Source organism: Panthera leo, chromosome A3 (assembly GCF_018350215.1).
Source record: "Panthera leo isolate Ple1 chromosome A3, P.leo_Ple1_pat1.1, whole genome shotgun sequence".
Taxonomy (NCBI): Eukaryota; Metazoa; Chordata; class Mammalia; order Carnivora; family Felidae; genus Panthera; species Panthera leo.
The window spans coordinates 116006001-116030749 of record NC_056681.1 but is presented as its reverse complement, the minus strand read 5'-3'; the positions used below and the strand labels follow the sequence as shown (position 1 = coordinate 116030749).

The following is a 24749-nucleotide window of genomic DNA, read 5'->3' as shown; positions in this document are numbered from 1 at the left end:
AATACAGAGCCTGATGTGGGGCTTGAACTTATGAACTGTGAGATCATGACCTGAGCCAAAATCAAGAGTCAGATGCTTAACCGACTGAACCACTAGGTACCCCTGAAATTTTTAAATATAACTGGAAGTTGGAATAATTTTAATGTATAAGTATGGCCCAACTATTGCATGAGATGTATTTATGCTAAAAAAAAACCATTGTTCATCAGAAAACTCAAATTTAAGTGGGTGTCCTGTATTTTACCTGGCAACTCTATTCCCAAAGGACAAACAGATCAGCACTTTCTCCTACATCAGTATGAGAGCTATAAAATCCTATTTCCTTTACTTGGTGAGAGAGTGAAGGGTCGGCTTGGTCCTGAAATTGGACTTGCATCCTACGGAAGGCGCACACATTAAAAGCAGGTTTCACAGGAAACAGGTTAGAGCAGAGCCAGGAAGCCTTAAAACTGCAAACAGAAATAGACATACAAACCCTGTGCTAGCCCATCTGGGACACTTTGTGGTGGCCTCTACCCTTACCTCTGGGCATCTCCTTGGAGTGCTCTGTCTCAGGCCCGTCCAACAGGTCCATCTGGGAGGCCTCCTCAGAGGGGACTCGGCGCCAGGACCAGCTCTGGTTCTGGAGGTCGTGGAGTGGTGGGGAGTACTCCAGCTCACAGGGGAAGTCAAAGCTGCACTCCAGACCTGCAGTGACAGCCAAAGGTCAGTGGAGCAAACTGTCTCCCAAAAGAAACATTCCAGCACCGCCCCCGCTCCGCCCTCCGCTCCAGGAAGGTGGCCTTCATCTCACCCACAACCCTCATCTCTCCGGGGTGGGGAGCTGTCAGTTTCACAGCTGGCTTGGCTCCACATTGCTGTAAAGGGGACTAAGAGAGAAACAAAGGTGTTCCTTGTGTTACTCAGATTAAAGGAGGCATCTTTAGAGAAGGCAGGTGAAAAAAGAGCTAACAGGTGGGACCGGAAGAAGCTCTGCATCCTGTGAGGTTACCTGGTGACATGAAAGGGCCTGAGGCCAAGTGGCTGGAGCCTGGCTTTGCAACCAGATAGGTCTGAATCTAAGTCTGCTGCTTAGCAGCTGGGTTGACTCCAGGCAAGAAAATCAGCCTCTGTGGCCTCAAATTTCCTCATCTGTACATTGGTGATGATAAATCTACCTCTAGAGTTTGCTGTAAGAGCCAGGAGGATCATGTGCTTTCTGTATTTGTGAACGTGCCTACAGTAGATGCTCAAGAAAAATCTTCGCCAGGTTCTGCTCTATTTGAGAAGAGAAGGCCAAAGGGAGCTCAGGCCTTTACTCACAGCCCTGTCTTTCAGCCTTAGATCTACTCTTCGGCTCCCTCCAGACAGGAGGGCCAAGGCCATGAAAGCTAGTCTGGGCTCATTCTCTCTTGGGGAGAGGGTGGGGAAGGTCACTGGTAAGGAGAGAGAGAGAGAGAGAGAGAGAAGGGAGGCAGGAAGAGACCATACGGTGGGACATTTTATGACCTTTTACAAGGATTCTTGTGCCCAAACCATTCCATGTTTGCCCTACTTCTAAGATACACTCACCTCCTTCCCCTTCCTAACTCCATATGCATTACCCAAAGTGGCTGAAGTACTTTGTACCCAGTAGGTTCTCAATGCTCATTGATGGGTAAATGGAATGTGTGCCAAAGTGTGAATTATTCATCCACTTTTGACTTCATTGTCTCCCTTCAGCCATGGGGATGTGAAGAAAGGGAGAATATGATATAAAAAACCCAGAACACTGGACTTGGTGTCCAGGCTTGGACAGTCTCTTCTCATGTGTGGCACTGGGTGCCCTCATCTGAAAAACATGGGTTTAGACCAAGTGACTGGGGAAACAAATGCCCAGTGAGACCTGGGCTCCAACTTCAGCTCTGCCACCAATTTTGCCGGTGCCCTTGAACAAGACACTACACCTCTCTGGGCCTCAAGTTCCTCAAATACAAAAGGAGACTTAGACTAGATGTTTTCTAAAGCTCCTTCTTAATTTGGCTTTTTAAAGATTCCTAAGTCCTTGTTCTCAGAAGTGTTATAGGGAATTTGATAAATCAATCTTCGTAGTGGTGCTAATGGGTGCTAACTCCCAATTATCATTGTGCATCGTAACAGCTGCTTCTGTGGCTACTGCTACCTTGACCTCCAAGATGAATCTGGTGTTAAAAATTTCAGAATGCAGAGGGGAAGGGTGTCAATTCTAGTGCAGGAAGCTGGTCGTCACTGGATTGTCCCTTAGTCACACACACAGGCAGCTAAGCCCTATGCCAGAGTGGGAATAAAAGAATTCCTGTTGACTTTAGCCAAACTAAGTTTAGGTGGGGGTTGGTGGGGGGTTGTGGGGGAAGAAAAATCCTTCAATTACACTTCTATTAAGTATCTTTCTGCTTCTCAGCCAGTAGAGATTTATGTACCAGCTGCTCTCCAGGAGCTGCCATCTTTCTGGTCCTAAGGTTAATACTACTTGACCTTTCACAATACAGACAATTCACCTTTATAATGGTGAGCTGAAATGGGCAGGACTACAACCTTGTTTGAGTTGACATGCCACCTGCTGCCAACATATTTATCAGCTTTGAAGACTTTCTACTTGCCTCTGGGGGCTGAGCTGCTGCTGTGTCCATGAATTGGTGTCCATGAATTGTAGGCTGCTTTAATCTTCAAGACTTACTTGCCAGCCACCTAGTTTTGATTACAGAATGCAAGGAGAAAGCTGGTCCAACATTGTGTATTTTGTAGCATAAAAATTATCCTTATAATGAAAAGAGTAGCCACTAATCTTGGCTTTTCTAAAGAGGGTCAAACAGATCCATCTATATTAACAAATGACTGAGTCAAAAGATGGGAGAGAAAGGTACTGGCCATTCCCATCCCACATAGACAACTATTGGTGACTTTCCCAAAGCTTTCTCTTCTGTGGCCCAGCCTCTATCTTGATTTTTCTTCTCCAATTAAAGTCGTCCTATTTCTATTTGGAACAGAGGGGTGGCATGCAAGATCAAATACTGCCTGGTGTATATTAGACAGACAACAGAATATACAATCCTAGTATCAAGCATCATCCATCCTGGGATCTTTTAACTCTGAAGAGTCAGAGAACTGGCTGTGTTTGGACCAAACCCTGCCTGGTGAAACAAGCTAGGCACATGCTCCAATTATCAAATAGGTTCATTTTGAAATTCTTGCTCCAAGGCAGCCTCCCTTTAGCTGTCAAAGCTGCACTCTTTGGCTTTAAATAGAAAGGAGGTTAATATTACTGTTCATTTTGGGTGAAATTGAATTGGGCTTTTTAAAATTCCAGTTTAATTTCTCATAAAATATCAAGACAGGTTTCTTTCTCCTGCACTAGCCTCAGTGCCTTTCAAGCAATAACACCTGGGACTCATTTCTAAAAACAACAGGATAAGGAATATTCTCCTTGGGTCTTTTCTAAAGTTGTAGACCTAGGAAGCTTCTTGTGTCTCTTTAACCCTCTTCTGACCCAGTCCTGGTAGGATAGGGACTGTAGAGTATATTTTACAGATAGGACTCAGAGGGATCAAGGGTTTCAGTGAAGTGTTCAGCCTTAAGCAATCCAATGGCAGAGGCAGGTCAACATGCAAGAGAAGGCATGGGAAATAACATTCACTGAGTCCCAGCCATCTGCCAGAGACTGTGTGTGTGGTTTTTTTTTATGTTATTGTTTTTCTGATGCCACTATATCTAATCTACAGAAAATCACTGAGAAGTAGATGGTATCTTCTCTCTACAGGTAAGGAAACAGAGGCTCAGAAAGTTTACTCTACTTGCCTAAAGATCAAAGGATCACCCTAACGCAGAACCAGAATGTGACCTAAGGCTGGATAATGATGAAGATTGAGACATTTTTCGTCATGCCTCCACAGTTTCAAAATCACAATCCAGGACCAACAGAGTAAATTAAATAATATATGAGAAACCTGGGAAGTGTTATATCTTGGCTATTATTACACCCAAAGTCTGCAACCTCTTCATATTTGCAAAGGCTTGTCCTTGCCCCTAAGGGAACAGATTTATATTTCCTCTGTGTCAGGCTTATTTTTCAAAGTAACCATGACCTTCAAAACATTCCAGAGATCTCGGGGCACCTGGGTGGCTCAGTCAGTTAGGCGTCGGACTTCAGCTCAGGTCATGATCTCATGGTCCGTGAGCTCAAGCCCAGTATCGGGCTCTGTACTAACAGCTCAGAGCCTGGAGCCTGCTTTGGATTCTGTGTCTCCCTCTCTATCCTTGTCCCTCCTCCCCTCTTTCTCAAAAATAAATAAATAAACATTAAAAAATTTCAAAACAATCTAGAGATCTCAAACTTACTTTACCTATCAGGACCCAGGAGAATCTAACCATTGAAAAATAGCAATGAGAAAAAGACATACTTTCCAGAACCTGCTGATCATTGCTACCCACTTTCTTGTTACTTCCATTGTAAAAAAAAAAAAAAAAGATAAAGTAATGGAATCTTCTGGAAACAGTTCTCCTGCTGAGAGGGGTGTCAGGTGCTGTGAAGAGAAAGGTCTTGGTAGAGCAGTGAGGATGGTTCCAGGTTTGGTCCTGCATAGAGCAGCTGAGAGACCTCAGCAGGTTCACTCACCTCTCTATGCCTAGTTTTCTACCTTTAAAAAATGAAACAAATGGAGCAAATACCTTCTACAGTGCCCTCCGTCTCTGAAGGTTGGTGATTCTATAAGGCCAACACAACCAAACCTACAGACCCTCAGTCACTTTCACTCTGCCTACCTCTAAATGAGGGCTTGTTGTCATCCCTAGAAGCAGAGTCCCCATGAAACGAGGCTGAAAGTGCAACTCACTCAATGGGGACTCAGTTTACCTCAAGATCGTCAGAGAATTAAGAAGAAAATCTCAGGTTTTACAGTGACTGACTGTTCCTGAGTAAGTGTGAATGTGAGTGAATGTGTGTATGTGCGTATGTATGTTCATACATTTTTATCAGCTTGTACTTATGTTCTGAAACCTTCCAGAGTATGAGTCACATTTCAAAAACTGAATTCATTAACAGTTAGCTTTAAGGCACTGTTCTAGTATAAAAGGCAGCCATTCAGAAAAATGTTACAGAAGCTGATCAGAAAACCCTGTGGTAGCCCTGCCCAGAGAGATGCCCAGTTCCCTTTTCAAATGCCCTTGGCTGTAGAGGAGTTGGCAATGACCGCACACTGAGTCTGAGGGTGGAAACCTAGCCTTTAGAAGTGTGTGAGCCTACCCAAACATCCATGCTAAGGCCTGTGCCTAGGAGGCCACCTTGGCTAATCAGTGGAGATGGGGGTCCTCCCAGGCTGAGATGCATGAGGAGATTCTGTGAAAGTTCCAGGCACCATCTACAACACCACATAAAGGTAATAGGGAGACATGGTGTCCTTTGGACACTCAGGTGTCCCCTTGGGTAAGCTTAGAAACTCAAACAGTCCTCCTTTGTAGACTGACCCAAGTCTCCAAAAAGCTCCTTTGAATCAAGGCCTTTTCTGCCTCCTTGATCCTGACCCTGGAAACACAGAGATTTCCTACTAGTTTCCTCAGTCACCTTGAGTCAATTTCAAGTGAGGGTACCAGCAGCCTCTAGTTTTTTAAACTTTCTTTCCAAGACTAGCTGGTTTCCAGGATCCTTCAGAGCAGCTGTCCTTGGGCAGGTCCACAGGAACCCACTTGCTGACGTCTCTTAGTGTCAGCCCACCATGAGGTTTAGAAACAAATATTGTAGAATGAAAAGCGAAAGCAGTAATAAAAAAGAGAAGAACACCATATTTATCCATCCTATGACACTTCACCCTTCTTTAATTGTTTTTCTCTTATTAGGAGTGTGTCAGAAATCAAGCTTGGGGTTGGACTAATGTTCTTGGCTCTGGCAGCACTGAGTATGCATTTGTAAAGAAGAGCTGAGGGGAGGACCTCTGTGAAGGCCTGTGGGAAGTATTTTCATAACTGACTACATTTACTGAGAGCTTACTGGGTTTGGACACAGTATGCCAGGCACCTCACATCATTATCTTATTTGATCCTATGAAGTAGGCAGGATTCTTACCCCCATTTAGCAGATAAAGACACTGGGCTTAGAGAAATAAAGTTACATCTGAGTTAGATATGAAGTGATTGAGTAGGCTGTGGGCTTTCACTGACCTGCTTCCTTCCTGGGACCCTGAGGCCTTGATGGCAGTATCTCACAAACAGGGAATTATGAATTGAAAAGGAAGCAGCAACAGAGCCACCCTCCTTCAGAGCCACAGACACCAATAAGAGTCAAGACCTACATTGAGGCAGGTCAGAAACTGGACCCATGGAGAAACAGGCAGGGCCCAGCTAGAGGCAGGGCAGGAGCTGGAGCATCTGAGCTGCCCTTGATGGAGACAGAACTGGAAGGCCTAGGTGAGGATTGAGTCAGAGTACACATTTCTACGATTCAAGTCTTAACCCCCCATGGGTGTATTGACTCAGGAAGCTAAGAGTACACCTCAGGTAAGGCCCAGGGCTCAAAGTGACCCATCTAGATTTCTTAACGTGTTCTGGGATATCCGCTGTGTTTCTTGGATAGGGACAGGGGTGGGTTGAGGGAACTGAGGGTGGTATGGGCAAGGTTTCTATGGTCATCAGGGGCCCATGAGAGAATTCACCCAACTGGATACTCAGCCATGGAATCTGCATCTGAAAACAGAGAATTATCTGGTTTTGGGGGCACCTGGATGGCTCAGTTGGTTAAGCTTCTGACTCCAGCTCAGGTCATGATCTCACAGTTCATGAGTTTGAGCCCTGCATCGGGCTCTGTGCTGACAGCTCAGAGCCTGGAGCATGCTTTGGATCCTGTGTCTCCCTCTCTGTCTGTCTCTCTGTCTCTGTCTCTGTCTCTGTTTCTCTCTCAAAAGTAAATAAACAACAAAATTACCAGGTTAGCTGCTAGTTTAAAAAATAGCAGCATGATTGTGATATGTCTTGGGATTCCTATTTGACTGCCAGGATGCAGATGGCCTTGAGGCTGGGCTTGGCACTCCTCACTTGTTGAATGGTAGTCTCTGTGGTCCAATCCAGCCCTATAATCTTCTCCTATGAATCTATGATGAATGAATATGTCTTATTCATTAAGTGACCTTAATATCATCAGGTTTGTTTCTCAGGGATAGAGCACAAGACCTGAGATTTGATTCCAATTACACCACCTGCCAGATGGGCAGTATTAGGCACTCTCTCCCTCTCTCAGAGCATCGGTCATCTCGGTGGTCAGACTAACTTCCCAGAACTGCTAGAAGGATCCAATGAAACGATGCATGCACTTGGAATGGAGAAATTCCTAACGCACATTAGCTGATTCAGAATTTGTACAGCCATGCCCTTTCTGAATAGTTTCTGTTTACCATGAGAAATAATATTTATATGAGCCATTTTAGCTGATGGCAGATGACCATTTCCTTGGTATTACGTTGTCCCATGTGAAGGTTGGCATGTCTACCTTCAGACGATATTCACAGAGTTAAAGGCTATTAGAACTTGAAATGACATTTGAGGTCAACTCCTTCTCCCATTGGACAGGTGATAAAAACCAAGACCCAGGCAAGGGAAAAGACTACCCCAGGATCATGTGGCTGGTCACACAGCGTGGAGGGCATTTCTTCTGCCTGTGGAGGCCTTTTCAAATGCCATCCTCTCTGGGTAGCTCCAGGATGAACATCAGTTGCTGAATCACCAGCTCTTACTTCCTCAGGCTTAGCTTACTGGCACAATTTAAGCTGAGGCTAGATTGCTTCAGGGATGGCATATACAAATGCCAGTGTATCCCTAACAAGCCTGATTTGTGGGTTCAACAAAGAATTGTATGAAGCATCATGCACATGTAGCAGTTCTCTTGCAGGTGGCCTTTAGAGGTCATATAATAGAGCTTCATGTCTGAGGCTGCGGTTCATTTATATATAGCTCCAGAGACCAGCATTCTCAAAACTCTGGCAGTCCTTAAGGATTGTAGCCAGCTCAAAGGAGCTCCCTTGGCTGCCAGCAATCCTGAGGCACAAGGCAGAGTCATCTTCTTTTCTCAAGTTATTCTCCAGAACTTCTCGATCATTGAGCTTCTGGGTGATGAGGGACCTTTGGGACTATCTGACATGAAGAAACTGAAGTCTAGAGATATTACGGATGCAAATGAGTGGGTTGCAAAATTGGTACTAAAATCTGGTTCTGAGCCCTGTGGTATTTATTATTATTATTCTAAGCTATAACAAAATAATAATAATGATAATAATAATACTTTAAACAATTAGGACAATTCGCAAAACTCTAGACTTTTTTTTTTTTTTTCTGAGACAAGCTAGCAAAAACACATATGGCTAGGTTTCAAATATCTCCCAGTGATTCAAAAAAAAAAAAAAAAAAATATCTCCCAGTGATTCGATGGCTCAAATCACTTCCAATAAGGCTTTCTGGCTTCTCTCATCCTAGATGTACTCTTCTGCCAACAAACTGTTTTTTGATGGTTGCTGGAAGCTCCCTGCTAGAGAGTAGGTCTGTGCATAGGCTAGAAGCTATGATAAGAACAAAGGGAGGAAACGCAGTGGGAGTGAAAGAGAAAGATCACTAGACAATTCTTGGAAATTTCCAAGCTCTGGGCTAATCAGCCATGTGCTTTGGGGCAATTCATTTAACCACCTGAGTCTTGGTTTCCTCATGTATGAATGTGAGAGATTTATCACAATAATCATGCTGATAAAAATAATAATACCCGCCATGATGATCAAATAAGGTAATGAATGTGGACATGCTTTATAATTACAAAGTACTATATATGCATATCTTATCGCCTTTGTTGCCTGTGCCTCAGATTTACCACCAGGAGCTGAGAAATGAGCTACACTGACTTGACCTCAGAGGACCCAGGGAGACACTGACCAAAACAGGTATCTTCCTAGCTTGCTCTGTTTTATATCAAAACTGCATGGGGCACTAGGGTGTCTGAGGAATATTGAGGAACTAGCTGCTGCATGGGATCAGACTGTTCAAAGTGAAAGCTTGGCTCAGTCACTTGACTCGCTGCATATCTGGGGGGCAAATTATTTAATCTCTCTGTACCTCAATTCTTTCATGTGTAAAATGGGGATTAAAGCAAGGACCACCTCAGGGGATTGTGAGGAGGATTAAATGCAATACACATACCAAGCGCCCAGCGTGGCAGTGACTTGCACATTGTTTATTATTAAACTTGGCAGTCCTTGCTGTTGGTCTTCAGGTGTCTCCAGGGGTTAGCCACAGCAGAGGGGAGTTAAATGGGTCGATGTCCAACACTGAAGGCAGCAAGCTTTGACTGTGTCAAACTTTGTGGAAACTCCTTACTCAATCTTTGCTTTTGACACACTGATCTAGCTTCCCTTTTGTAAGTGAAGTCACACTAGACCTTGAATAAGAGGAGCTGCATTCTAGCCCCGGCTCTGCAGTGTGACTTCAGGCAAATCATTTAACCTCTCCAGGCCTCAGTGTGCTCATCTGAAAAATTAAGTGGTGGAATAAAATGATCCTCAGGTCTCTTCCATCTCTACCATTTTAAGACCAATTTCCCTTTTTGGGCAGATGGCCAAGACAAGCTTTCTAACTTGGCTCTAACAGCTGGCCAGCAGAATCCCAAGAGTCCTGACTTCCAGCCCAGGCTTGGATGATTAGGGGCTTCTACTCCCTCTTGCTGGGTTATCTCCTAAAGGGGCACTTGGCCCACCAGTTACCTTTGGTATTAATCTACCAGCTGCCAACAACATCTGGCCACTTACTTCATAAGACTAAGTAGCAAACCTAGCCCCTTGCCCGCCCCGCCCACAACCACTATTCATTTGTCATGGGGCCCCAGAACTGAAATCATTCACTTCCTTCCCACCAACTCGCTCCCTGGAATGCATCTGGGAACCAATCACCCAATTCAAGACATCTGTTTAGCTCACTTATAATCAAGCTGCAGCGAAGAAGGGCCAAGTCTCCTTCAATCAATCAATTATATAAACACAGCCTCAAAAGACAGTCTCAAGGAGGGTGTGTGTGTAAGCATACCCAGGATGGTGGGAGATATGTGTAGAAAGCTTAATTCTCATTTCTCTTGTTTGTGGCCAGTGCAATGTTACAGATAGAAGAAATGGGACTCTGCTCCTCATCCCAGAACAGAAAATTGAAAATAATTTAAGATCCCAGACATTCTGAAATTAACAAGCCCAGCCTCCACATTTTACAGATGGGAAAACCAAGGCTCATGTGACTTGGCCAAAGTGGCAGAGCCTAGTCTGGATAAGTAAGAGAACTGAGACCAGAACCCAGATTGGACTTTTCCAGTCCAGTTCTTTCCTTGTGATTTTCAGGATCATCTCTAACCAAATGAAGCAGATCCCACAGAGCATGTTCAAAACCTTAATAGTTTGTACACTGCTCAGCATGACATCCATAAATTAGGATCATCCCTAAAACCAGAAGGTTGGAGAAGAGCTCTGAGCAATATGGCATCCATGATAACCAGAAGAGACTGATGGTCATCAATGGTCTCAACTTCAGAACATGAAAAAATGACCCTCCCCACTTTTCTGGTCTCTAATGGTGAAGATTTGCTAGATGTTGCAGGTTACCATGGGGCTCCCCCCACTCCCCCACCCGATGCCAATCTCAGAACACAGATACAAGGCTGTCCTAGAACAGACCCTGTGCCCTTCAGGGACTCCCACTCCAGGGTGGCGAGATAGACTTCTCACACCTAACTCTCACAGTTGGCAGACATGGTAAGGCCATGGGGACACAGAACAAGAGAGATTTTCTGCCTGGGAAGACCTGAGGTTCATGGAGGAGGCAATTTTGGGGCTGCATCTTGATGAATGAAAAGATTTTAACATGGGATAGGTTTAAGCTAGGAAGTTTGTAAGAACATATGAAGGAATAATGTTACTCCAGGCAGATGGGGAACTAGTATCGCTTATTCTCGTGTAGTTTTATGAATTCTGAAGCTGGGCTACATAGGATTAAATCCCAGCATGGAGAGTATCATGGTTAAATATAAAGTCCTTTCAGTTTCTAGAGGGAAAAACTAGGGACTTTAAGAGTTTTAAGGAAAAACTTTCTAGCAAAGTAGAGCCAGGCCACCCAAATGGAGGCTATTGGCCTCTCACTGGAATGGCCTCATTCCTCTTCCAAAGGTGAAACACCTGTGCTCCAGCATCTGGAAATCTGTCCTCACAGAACTTACAGCAATGCTGTCAATTAGGAATCATTCCCATTTTTCAGATGACAAACAGAATCAGGGAGTAGTTTACTGGCTGAAGGTAATAAAACTCACAGGAATCTGAGCTGCAAATTTCACATCTCAGATCCCAACTTGAGTTTCTTCCCCACCATTCTGTGCTTTGCTTACAGACAGAGAGGCTGGCAGACAGCTTGCTTGGATGTTACACAGGACATTTAAAGGCAACAAGGAGCTAAATGGAAGAGCTACGGTTCCCAAACCTAGTCCTACTGTTCCTGGACCCCAGATCTTGTCTTTAAGAAGCTCTCCACGTGATGGTGAGGTAACCAGACTGGGCCTGGCCGAGGGTCCATCCACACCAGGATGGTATTGACCCTATACTGATGTAACCCTTGTGACATCATGAACCCACTGGAGTGGTGGAGACCTAAGGAATTAAAATGATGAGATGGAGAAAGCAACAGATGGGAGTGATGTGTGAGGAGATGCTTTGCAGCCCAAGTACTGAGAAAATATGAACCATCGCCCATGCGTCTACTGCACTGGAAGGGTTAAAGGTGGGCTCTTCCAAACAGATGACCTGGATTTGAATCTCAGCTTTGCCACTAGCTCTGGGCAGACTGCTGACCTCTCTCTGGGCCTAGTGTACTCATCTGTAAGATGAGGCTATTTGACTAGACCACTATGGGCCCTGACAGCTCACAATTTTTAACAAACCAAATTATTCTAGGCATCTACTCAAGTGGACTGGGTAAAGTCCTGTTAATCTGAGGTCTCTTCTGGCATAAATGTTTGCATCTGAGGTTGCTCTTGACAAAACATTTCATTTTAAGAGGATTTCCTCTCATTTTTCTCATTCTTGATCAGTCATTTTCCTGCATATGTTTTGGACACACATCTTTCTGAGCTGGTTGGGAATGCTCTGTATACAATATCTCAGATGTCCCAAAGCTGTCAAAACAAAAATTCCTCAGCTCACTCATGTCTGCTGAATATGCTTTTTTAGATTGAATAGAGAAAAAATAAGCCTGCCTAAAGTAGTTAATGTCATAGCTTTTAATTCTAAACCAAAGGAACTGTTCTCCCCTAGACACATGTCTTTCCTGAAACCAGTTAATATGACTTTAGGAATAAGAGGGCTGTGGGAACATCCCTACCCTTTACAGAGATCCTCAGGGGCTGAAAAGCTGAGTTGGGAACTGAGAGACCCAAATTCCTGGTTTGCCCCTGGATTGTTCAGCAAATGTTGCTATTTCATCTACTGTATATTTATCAGGAGCTAAACTGACTGCAAAACAGTGGATTAACCACTGGAAATGCAAAAGGGAACAAAATGTAGATTCCTTGACCTCTAAGAGCTTACAGTCTCAGAATCATGATGACTCAGGGCCACAAATAACTTAAGATATGTCGCACTGAAAAGTGTGACATCAGAAATACAAAGTACTTCATAAGGACATTATACAACTTTCCTTGGTGAGAAAACAGGGACAGAGTGAGGTCTACAACCTCGTGGGCTGTTCTAATTTGGGGTTAATGTGGTCACCAGCTACTGGGTGGTAATCCTTACTGGATGGTTTCCAAAAAGAAGCTCTCTTTATCTAACAGACATACTAAGTCTTTGCTAAAACTGAAAAGTATTATTTCCCACGCAAACCTTCCTATTGGGTTTGATAGATCATCAGACCCAGGGGTCTGCACACATATACAAAACAATCATACAAGTACTTAAGAAAGACCTTTCAGATGGATATTTGGGACTATCTTGGACCTATGATAGCGAACTAGGGCAAAATCTCTATGAGGGGCAGGGTCACAGAGCTTGGCAAATTGTAGACACTTGCTGGATGAGTAAATATATGATTGGATAGATACATACATACATATATACATACATTCATACATACATACCTAGATAACAGATAAAAGTGATTTTTATCACGTTTTTTGTCTTCCAGTGGGTAAATTAGATTCATCAAATTAGATTCATCCATGATTGCTTTATCAGCTGACTTGGTTTACTTGGGACATAGAAGGGATGAACTATAACCTAGGAAAGTTACCTGATTGATAAGAAGCATGAGGGAAGCCCCAGGTTTTGTGATGATGGTCATCATCCAATGGAGTTTCATGGAGAATTTGGGATGTTCAAGAAATAACCATTCCCTGTATAAGAATCTTCTCAGATTTCAAGAAGAAGGATTATATCAACCCAATGTTATCAAAAAGTTCCATCAATTTTTCCATACAAAAATTCCAAGGAGAAAGAGACATCAGTGTAGTCTGGGTACTCAGTGAAAACAATGCAGTGGAAGCAGGGACTAAGCTGGGCCTTGCAAGCTGGAACAGGTAGGCTCTAAGGAGAAAGGTTCAAGGGAAGGAAAACAACAAAGTAGTTGGGGACACAATGGAATGAGAAAGTAGGAAACAGGGGAAAGGAAGAATATAAAACATAAGGAGTATTTATCAAGGTGAGAAAAGGCTCTTACAGTCCTTTTTCCACTTTATCTCTAGGTGGCTTCAACACTGCTGATTATTTCTGTACCTAAAATTCTTTACCACCTTAGTTTCTATGAGTATACCATTTCTTATTTCTCCTCCCACATTTCCTATTTCTCCATTTCTGTGTGTCAAGCTTCTCTTCTTCTGCTTACTTCTTTTTTTTTTTTTTTTTTTATTATTTATTTTTGAGAGAGACAGAGAGAGAGAGAGACAGAGAGACAGAGACAGAGACAGAGAGAGAGACAGACAGAGTGCAAGCAGGGGAGGGGCAGAGAGAGAGGGAGACCCAGAATCTGAAGTAGGCTCCAGGCTCTGAGCTGTCAGCACAGAGCCCAACATGGGGCTTGGACTCACGAACCACGAGATCATGACCTCAGCTGAAGTTGGACGCATAACCGACTGAGCCACCCAGGTGCCCCTCTGTTTACTTCTTAAATCCAACATCCGGGATCTTCATCCTCCAATTACCAGCCTCAACCACAACCTCTATGCTAATGACTCTCTATCTCACCTCTCCCCAAAGCCAAGACCTAGATTTACAACTCTCTACCTGTTGTCTTCACCTGGATGTCCCTGAAGACATTCAAATATAACTTGCTCAGCATAGCTCTCTCCACCTTCTCCTCTCTTAAGGTCTTGGTCACCATTTCTCCTTGCCAACTGTTTATCCTCCTCCCTGTTTCAGTTAACACAATGTCCAAATACTCAATTACCCAAGCTGGACGCTCCTGGATGGACAACCAAGTCATGCTCAACTTATAGCCAGAATCTGTCCCAGACTCCCATCCTGCCATTCCTTTTCCAACCTATGCTTCACATGTAGGATCATGTCTAAATCCTGAGTACATCTGGAAGTAACTTTCTCCAGGCACACTGCTGCTGCTTCCTCCAAGGTCCTCCATATCCTCTGGTATTGAGCTTGACCTGTTCCTGAACATGCCTTTGCACCAGGAATGCCCTTCTCATTGGTCTCAGGGTCCAAGGCTCAACCGAGCTATCTCCATCTCCAGGACATCTAACTTCTTAAGTCCTCCACAGAACTGGACGTCTCTCCCTACATTTCAGGAACTTTGAGCATGTCTCTGTTTCTGCACTTGTCATAGTGCAGGCATGCTTGCCTCTTCCTTGAGAGTTCTTGAGGGAAGGGAGTGTGTCCTATATGTCTTTATCACTGCTATGCCTAGAGCAGAACCAAACATACAGTTGGTATTCCAAGAGTGTTTATACCCACTCTCTCATACCCTGTGGCATCAGAGACACAGTAAGGGGGAAATGATTCAGGCAGGTAGGGATACAGAAACAATGCTCAGTGGGGAGGCCATGACTGGACTGTGTATTAGGGAACCACCTGCCCGGGTAGGACTGCTAAGACCATGCTAGCAGGAGAAAGAACACATTGACAGGAGACCAGACAGGCTGAGTGATCCTTTCCACGTTAATCTGTCTGTATTTCTCTCTGTGCATCTCTATCTCTCTTCCCTCATCTGTTTCTTTCTTTCCCTTTTGTCAATACCTTTCCCCATGTCTGTGACAATTGCTTTAAATGGCTCTTTTTTAACTTGTTTTTCTTGCCTCTGTGTCAGTTGGTCAATCAGTCTTTTATCTTTTAATCTGCCTTGTTTCTTTTCTGCTTCTCTTTACCCAATCTGCCACTAACATAGAGATAAATCGTTGGTATTTATTGAGCGGATCTATGTACCTTCATTTTAAAGGTAGGGTATATGATCAAGTGGGTTATTTTAGACAAGTCTTTTCTTGAAACACCTAAGCCATCTGCTTGTTATTTAATTTCCATGGATAGGGTTCATTGGCCTCTAGCAGGCCAACAGTCCTCAGCGTGAGAGATATACCCTGCTCTTAGTTTTATATAACCAGCAGTATTGCTGTATCCCTTGGGACTCAGTCTTTTTTGGTGAATGCATTCACAGGGCTTGTACTTACCATGTTACAGATTAAAATACAAGAGCATGGACTAGGAATGAACTTGACTTCCCAGTTCAATGGAGCAGGGTCGAAAGAGAACACAAGAAGTCCTGGCCTGTCAGGGCAGAGGAACGGGGAACAAAGCTTTCAGCCCTGACAGAGGTCCACAAGGGAACTGGGAACTGCTTTTCACTGACACCAGGCACTTGAGGGTGGAATAGATGATCACGTCCAGCCACATTAAATATGTAATTTCAGAAATGTGATCAAACTGACTTCCTGCCTGAACTATGAAGCAAATCCCATAAGGCATTTGTGGGCTTTTTTGTTTTCCATTTTCAATTCTGTGGTAGGTTGATTTTTTTTCGAGACAGAGATATGTTTAATTTACCCAGTCTTTTCAATCAAAGAAATTGATACATTAACAGGACCACAGTAGTGGCCCCTGTAGTGGCAGTAGGGAAAGTAATTAAAAAGTCGAATTTTTCTTTCTTTCCAATAGCACCAGACCTCAAATTGGATGGGTCCCAATGGACTTGAAAGCATAAAAAGTTTTAATAGAACTTTTATTTAAAGTCTAACAATGGCTTTGTTGTAGCCTGATGTTGGGCATTAAGGGGAATCTTTCTCTTCCAGGAGTCAATGTTCTAGACATTGGAGGAGTGGAGGGACAAAGAACTGTATGACCTTATTAGGGCTGTCATAACAAAGTACAGAAAACTGGGGGGCTTAAAATAACAGTAATTGATTCTTTCACAGTTCTGGAGACCAGGAGTCCAAAATCAAGGCATTGGCAGGGCTATTCTCTCTCTGACAGCTCTAAGGGAAAATCTGTTCCATGCCTTTTTCTCGGGTTTTGGTGGTTGGTGCCAATCCTTGGCATTCCTTGGCTTATAGATACATCACTGTAATCTCTGCCTCCCTCATTACATGGTGTCCATCCTGTGTGTCTGTGTCTGCGTCTCTGTTTTCTCAAAAGGACACTGGTTATATTAGATTAAGGCCTACTCTAATGCAGTATGGACCCAAGTTGATGATCTCTGCAAAAACCCTATTTCCAAATACGGCCAAATTCACAGGCACTAGGGGTTAGGACTTCAATATTTCTTGTGGGGGAACACAATTCAACCCTTAAGAGAGACCACAGTCTATGGTAGGGCACACAAGACTGCCCAAGGTGCCCTTGTTTGGGAAGAGATGAACTAGCTGGCTTGCCTGGAATAGTCTCAATTTGGGGACATCAAGTCTTGGTTTTATAGCTGCCTAGCTCTTGGGTAACAGACTAGTCATTCAGTCCCAACACCAGGAAGTAAGAGCCTTCTCCGTGGAGGGAAGACTTCATCTGTGAATTCACTTTGTGGTGTAGTAGAAAGAGCACTCAACTTGGAGTCAGACAATCTGGGTTCAAGCTTTTCTAACTGCTGTTCTGCTCCATAATGGGACCATGTTAATAAACTTCTTTGGCCCTCAATTTACATGGGATATAAAATAATTTCATAACAAGCTTAAGTGAGAAAAAGGGTGTGAAAGAGTTCTGCAAAGTATCAACATTTTTGTTCTTCAATAAACAGGAATTCTCTTTCTCCTCCTCATCTGGGGCAGAACCTTTGATTATATTACATTTTACATGTTGATCTGATTCTTCCCACACCCAGCGTGGGCAAACATGAGCTAAAGTGGGCAGGACACCATCTGCTTCTGTGGCTCTAGAACTCAACATGATGATAGCTCCCAGTGCCCTCTGTCTCTTAGCACCTGGAGCTACCAGTTGGAACAGATTTTTATCTGGGTGGATAACAAGAGCCCAGTCCTCTAGCCAAGCCTATAAATAATCTTAAGGCATAAGAGGTGATGATAAAATGGGAAAAAAAGGTATTTCTTTAGATGCCTCCCCCCTTCCAAGCCTTAGGGGAGGAATGCGTAGTTCTCTGCTTGTCAATGATGACACAAGCGGGCTGCAGTCCTTCAAGACAAGAAGCGAGAAAGAGCTGGAATCAGATACCAAATGCCACTGAAGAAAATATATTTTACACGACATAAAAGGCCCAATGTAAATTAGAAGAAATATGGGAAGACTTCAAAAAGGTAGGTCAAACTTTTTCCTCAAGCAGATAATTACAGGCTGGGGGTGAGTAAATCTTGTTAGCCTCTCTCCACCTCGTCTCTTCTCATAAAACACTGGTAAAAAGAAAGCCACATTCAATTCAGGACCGGACAGCCTGCCTGAGAGGGCCGGCCTGCTGCTGTCTGTCATGATGCCTGTGGATAGGTTGTTGCTGGCCCCTCTTGTTGGCCCTTTGTGCGGCCCCCCTCCAGAATATCCCCTCCCGCCTCATCCCCAGAACGCAGGCATGGGACTCCGCCACTCAAACGCCCACAATGACTTGCTGAGACTTGGTTACTTCTCACTGTCTGAAGAACTATCCCTTCAGGCGGCAATTTTCTAGTCAAATTTCTCTGCCCAAGTTTGAGGCCTTAAAATTAATGAAGTTGTTAACATTTCTTAAAATGTCTTTCACGGCAGTTGAAAGGTACAGATTTATCACCAATGAGTCTGTTGGCCTCTCTGGTTCATACAGACATGTGGGCTGGGCCCCCACAAACATCCTTCAGGGGACAGGAGTCTTGGCCTTCAGTTTGCTCTGTAATGGGTTTTGGATGAGTCTTCACATCTGTGCTCCAGGATCAGCCCCCAGAGGTGCTTGCTGTAGCAATAAGCCTAGCTGCCTCTGGAATTCTGGCCTATAAGCCTTGAGAGAGCAGGAATAAGTCTTACTTATTTTTGTACTTGTATCCCCTCTGCCCATCTGGCACTGGACCAGGTACATAGAGGTGATGGTGGAGGCAGGTAGGTTGTGGCTGAATTAAATATAGTAAGGTAAAAAAGGCTCTGAAATTACCACTGCACTCAGTCAAGGAGCCACCAATCAAGAATCAGTTCTTCCCGCCCTGTAATCAATAGCAATAATGGCACTGCCTTTGGCATCTCCATCCAGCATTTGGGCAATGTCTGGCCAATGGTTTGGGTCCTCTCTTTTGCCTAGAAGAAGGCAATTCATGAAGATACTAGGCCATAAGGAGAGTTCGAAAAGGCTCTTGAGAAGGCTCCTGATCTACTCTTTTGCGCCAAGGCAGCATGTCTTTCTACCTCATTTCATAGATAAGGGTGAGGCCTGAAGGAAGTAGGTGTATCAGGGCCAAGCAGTGGTAGGGAGCAGCTTAATAAACTCCAGGGGCTTTCTCCTTTCAACCTGCAACCTCTTTCTGGATGCTCTACAGAGAACAAATGCAATGCCCTCTGTGTCATCCAGGAGGTAGGATGCCTTTTTTGGACATTCTGCATTTTATAAAAGTTGTCATCCTGCAGAGATACTGAATGACTTTGAGAGCAAAATCAAAATGTTATCCAAAGACCGGTTGTATCACAAATCTGGTTACAAAGCAATAACGATACAAAGGACCAGATTTCAATTATTTATAGACACTTGCCCTTATCACAAAATGACACTCAATGTCTGGCTTAAATAAAATCAAGAAGTAATTCTTATCTGGAATCTTCTGACAACTACTGATCTTCCTCTCCCACTAGGGAGGCTTAGAAGCAGCAGGAAACATCCCAGCAGAGTATAATCCTAGAACTGCCCTAGGGTTTTTGATGCATTTATTTTTTTTAAGTTTGAAATGAAAGGTACAGTTAATATGAACCAAGACTAGCTACGTTTATGCATGAGGGATAGCAGTGAGTGGAAGATCTCTGTTAGGTGCATTTTAAAAAGCTCAGGTCCAATGGCAGAGACTGAGTATAAGGATGAGTAAATATGCCCAGAAGGGAATCTAGAACTCACTGCTATACCAGGTTCATAAATACTTAATTGAAGCAGACCTCATGAGTAAGTTCCATCCCCAGAAGCCTTTTGTATTCATTCATCACGCACAAGCCTTTATGAGTATGTTCTATGTGATACAATAAAGTGGGGAACAAATGCAGCTTAGTGCCTGCTCTAATGGGGTTCACTCTAGAGAAGTTCAAGAGAAGAAAAAATGTCCACCTGAAAATACATCAGCTCTTTTCCAAACCCGCTCTTCCCTCTGCAGAGGCCCAGCTCCTATGAACTATTAGAATGTTAGCTGTTAGCACAGAGAAAGAATGAAGAATCCTATACCATACATATATGGCCTCCTAAGACAGGATGTAGCAGGCTGAGTAGGTGGCCCCTCTGGGAGGAAAAGAGAATGTAAGGGAAGAATTCTGGCTTTGTAGTTAGAGTCCACTCTGCACAATCTTATTAAGCTCAGTTTCTACATCTGTGAAAATGGAACGGGACCTGGCCTCCTTACTTCTGAAGTGGGTGCAGATCACATGAGTTGAACTAATATCTAGGAGCATGTCTGGGAAACTTTAAGGAGTTGCCCAAATGTCAGGGAGTTACCTGAGGGGCCCCAGAAGACCTGTGACCTTCATAACAACAATCCTTTCTCAAGAGGTCACCACTGCTAGAAACACTCATGAGTTAGAGCCCTATGTCTAGAAACCACAGTCAAAATGCAGATAAGTGTGGTATCTAATGATTGGGCAGGGCTGTCAGGAACACTATACGCCACAAAGGCTGGGAGGTTGGGATACAGTAGCAACAAAGCCATGGGCTTTATCTAGGATAAAGAATGCACCTGTTGGTCCGGAGATGCCAGGCCTGGCTGGAATGTGTGCCAGTGGATACTAAAACTCACAGCTTCCTTAATTATGAGATGGTGATTACACATCGACTATAAAATATATACTTACCGTATCGACTGCGATGAGACAGGAAAGGGAACGAATCTTTCATTATCCAGGTCAGATTCCATACAAAAGGATCAGGAGGCGGAGAAGGCAGGTTTGTCGGTGACTCCGAGGAGCTGTGACCTGAACATAAAAACAGAGAGAATACTGACCCATGTGCTTAAGGTGTGTTTTCTAGCTGTCACTCATATGGCTTATAGGAGAAGTGTGTAAGAGGCTTTCTTGTCATCCACTGGAATACCAGGGAAAAAAGACCGAGCCACCAGTAGATTGAATTGACCCCAAGCACCTCAGTGCACATTTTCTACCCAGGCAGCCAAATCTAAGAAGTCTGAATCTTGTGACCAAACATCTCTGGGAGACTAACTTGAAGCCAGGAGACTTAATGGCCTGGTCTAATAGCTCTATTCAAAGTCTATTCTGCCTATAAGAATTTGTACAACTTCGTAGAGAACTTCAATTCATTTCATCTAGATAATGCCCCCACTCTATGTTCAGACTTGTTAGTTCATCTAAAATTGTTTGCTTGGGTTATTATTGCCTTATCAATGAGAGGGTTGAAATTGCACTCAGAAGTTATGAGATTTTGACAATTATGTTATTTTCAGGGACCAAAAAAAAAAAGAGCTAGGTGATGGGTTTTCCCACAGTCACCAGTCCAGGGAGCCACAAAGGATTAATGTTCTTGTTTGCATGAGAGAAAGAAGGGTTGAGAGAAAAGGAACAAAAGCAGCATTATTCCTTTGCTTAACTGTACCTCGAGTGGGTTTTGTGTGGTGAAAAGTAATTATAATTACCTACAAATCAAATGAACACATGTTACATGCTCTTATGCAGTTCTTCCCAGAAAACCCCCAAGTCAATCACTATTTGCTAATGTTTTACGGCAGGCAAAGCTTCTTCTGTTAAAGAAGGAACAGCTCTGTTTCAGAGATAGATGTGAGCAAGCCTGAGTGAGGGAAAGAGGGAAGGAGGTGGACTAGGGTTTTTTCTGCATCTTCCATGAGCCAGGCACTTATGCTGGACTCAACCCACATAATCCCACGTGATATTTGCAGTTGACTCTCAGAGATAAGCAGGATCACCCCCATTTTACAGCTGCAACAACTGAGGCTCAGAGGGGCAAATGATGGAATCAGGAGCTGAACCCAGGTTTGCCTGTATCAAAAGGCCATGCTCCACCATGAGTGAGCTGGTTTGCTACTCAAACATAATTCTTACGCCAGCTGGAGAGACTTGGTGAAGAGAAAGATGAGGAAGAAGAGAAAAACGAACAGGAAGCAGCACAGAAGGCTTTTTCCAGTCTGTCTGCTTTGTTGTTTCTTCCAAATCACCTCCAGAAGCGGTTCCACTGGGCCGTATTCTCCTGCCTCCAACCTCTTGTTAGTATCAACCCCTCTTCACGCGGTTTAAGGAAATTACCATCCTGGGTGAACACAGCAGTCTTTTGTTTCCAGGCCCCTCCACTGTTTTATCTGCTGGTGCTGTACTCAGGTAAAGCTGACCATGGGAGCATGTGGCCTTGTAGCTAGAAAAAGGATGGGCATTCTACAGTCACCCTCCTGAAAGAAACATCTTTATCTCTGCCTTCCAAAGATTTAAGATGGAGGGCACCTGGGTGGCTTAGTGGGTTAAGTGTCTGACTCTTGGTCTCAGTTCAGGTCTTGATCTCACAGTCATGAGTTCAAGCCCCATGTTAGGCTCCATGCTAGGTCTGGAGACTACTTAAAACAAAAACAAACAAACAAAAACCAACACCACCAAAGATTTGAGTTGGAAGTGCTGGCTTCTGAGTACCTAGAAAGGGTGTTTCACTTTACTCCTACGTTTGATCTAAAGAAATCAGAATTGAATTGGTTGGTACCCAGATACATCTTTCTGGTAACATTTCTACAAATGGCTCGGGGAATGTGCACTGAAAGGGGTCAGGAGCTCTGCTAACAAGTTTCAAAAGGAAGCCATCTCATGTCACACTCAAGTCAGCTGTTTTATAGATGGACAATGGAGCTAAGAGACATCATGCCTCAAACCACTGGTATACTTGGGGGAAGGACTGAGGTTTATTACAGTTTTTTAAAAAAATTAATAATATGAATCGAGCACATATGGACAAGACACTATGCTAAGCACTTTAAATGAGTGATTACATTCACTTCCCACAACAACCTTGTGAATAGTAGTATCATTGGTCCTCATTTTACAGCCAGGGAAATTGAGGCTGAAAGAAATTAGACACCTGGACTGTGGCCACATGGCCAGTAGGCAGAAGACCACAGTCAACAGACCAGGTTAGCCTAATGCTATAGCCCATGCTTCTTCCACCATCCTTATGGACCCCCACAAACCAGTGCAAGGGGTTCTACAGCTCTCTATTGGGCTTCAGGCCCCCAGAGGGCAATGGCTAAGGCCAGGGGTCACCACAGAGCATGCTCCAGAGCAGGGCCACTGTGTGAGGGATCTGAGAAGACTGACAACCAAACCCTTGCAATGACCTCCATGTGAATAAAAATTTGTATCTCTAGGTCTATCAACACAGCTCAAATTTTAAGTAGTTTTGAAGCAGTAGGAAGATCAAGCCCAAGCAATACGTCTCAGCTTCCAAGTGAAGTCATTTTTCTTAATGACATAGTTTGGGAATGGTACTAACTTCTTCCTGGACCAGAAGCACCAAGTGGATGGCACTAGACTTCAGGAAGCACTTACAAATCTGTGTGTGGGCACTGAATAGCAGATGACTTTTATATGGATGAGGGCCAGGTTAAATAATGATGGATAAAAAATATCTGAAATCATTCAAAAGATTGGACTCTGAGGGCTGAGTCATGGCCCAGTTAGGAGTCATGGGCATCACTGTGGGTCATCCCCCCAAAAAGCATAAAGTGTTTTCTATCCAAAAATTCCAATAAATTATGGGGCATCTTCAAAGATGAATACTGGAGAAAAAGCAGACATATGTATCCTGCCCTTACAGGAACTCCCAGAATTTCTGCCAGGAGGCTGGCTTCATATGGTCCCCAGAGGGAGACAGGTAGTGAGTGATTTGCTGCATGGGGGGGGGGGGGGGGGGGGGAGGGGTCAACCGAAAAGATGGGCATCTGAAAAAGTAAAGACCAAGGAAACACAGCCCACCTAAACCAAGTTGCTTGCCAAAATCCGAAGCACTGAGATAGATGTGAATTCTAGTCAAAGTTCACAGACTATGTATCATTTAGAATATACAGAAGAAAGCACTTCTGCATCTAACAAGTGCAGGGAAGAAGTTCTGTTTCCTTCACACCCCCTATTCTTCTAATCCTCACCGTTGGTTGGGAAGCGGGGGGGTTCCAGCATAGAGAAGCACAGATGCCATAGGAAGCAATCCATTTAAGCAAGAGAATGGCTTAATTTTTTGGTATTTCCCTCTCAAAATGTAAGGATCCAGAGTGAAATGGGCCTTACCAGCACATGTGTATGGGGGGAAGGTATGAAATTAAGACCTGCTGGCTCAAGAAGAGTGTATCTTGGACCTTGGGAAGAGGGGTGGGAAGGAAAGGAGAGGGGAAAGCAGGAGCAAGAAGTGTCAGATGTCCAAGTGAGGCTGGCCAGTGATGGCCGAGACCACCTGCAGAGCAAAAAGCACACAAATGCACTCTGGACTGAGGGCATTATTGGTTGTCCCCCTTTCTCCTGCCTTCAACAATTTCCTCCTCTAGCAAGTCAATCTCATCCGTAGCAAACATACAGCATGTTTAAAGAAATGACCACCACATTCTTCCTCAGCCATTGTCCTCCTACTCTGTTCTCCTTTACAGCTACGTCTCTTAAAAGATTTGTCTGTGCTCCTGTCTCCACTTTCTCCTTCCCCTTTTCTCCTTAACTTAATAAAATCAAAATTGTCTTCACTATCCCAGGTCAAGGTCACTGGCACCCCAAGTTGCTGATACAATGGACAGTCTTACTCCTTCTCTTACTACGCCTCAGTCTTACTATGTCTTTCAGAAGAACGTGAGCCCACCGACTTCTCCCTACTTCTTAGATTCCTCGCATCCTGGTGACCACATGGTCCTTGGCTGCCCCAGTCCTCACCTCCTAATCCAGTGGCAGATCCTCTTTACTGTTCTTTGCCAGATCTTCCCCATTTTCCAGGCTGTATAAAACAAAACAAAACTAAACACCCCACACAGCCATCCATTCTCAACTTTCCAGTGGCAAATGCCTAGGAGATTTCATGGCTGAATATTGAATTTCATCACAGTGGTTTTAAACAGCTGACAGTGATCAATGACCATGAATTTCAAGTGACCCCAAGACACTAGACCCTTCCTGGACCTCACTGAAGACTCCTGACCAATGAAC

General features: G+C 44.0%; 1 protein-coding gene across 1 annotated transcript in view; it reads right to left on the bottom strand.

The window, feature by feature from the left end:
• Positions 1 to 24749, bottom strand: part of ALK (ALK receptor tyrosine kinase) — a 668845-nt gene that overhangs the window by 458512 nt on the left and 185584 nt on the right. The window contains exons 2-3 of the mRNA XM_042933341.1: positions 20418 to 20537; positions 523 to 687 (exon numbers count right to left, since the gene is read on the bottom strand). Of these exons, the coding sequence (XP_042789275.1) occupies positions 523 to 687; positions 20418 to 20537 (285 nt within the window). The remainder of the gene's footprint in view (positions 1 to 522; positions 688 to 20417; positions 20538 to 24749) is intronic.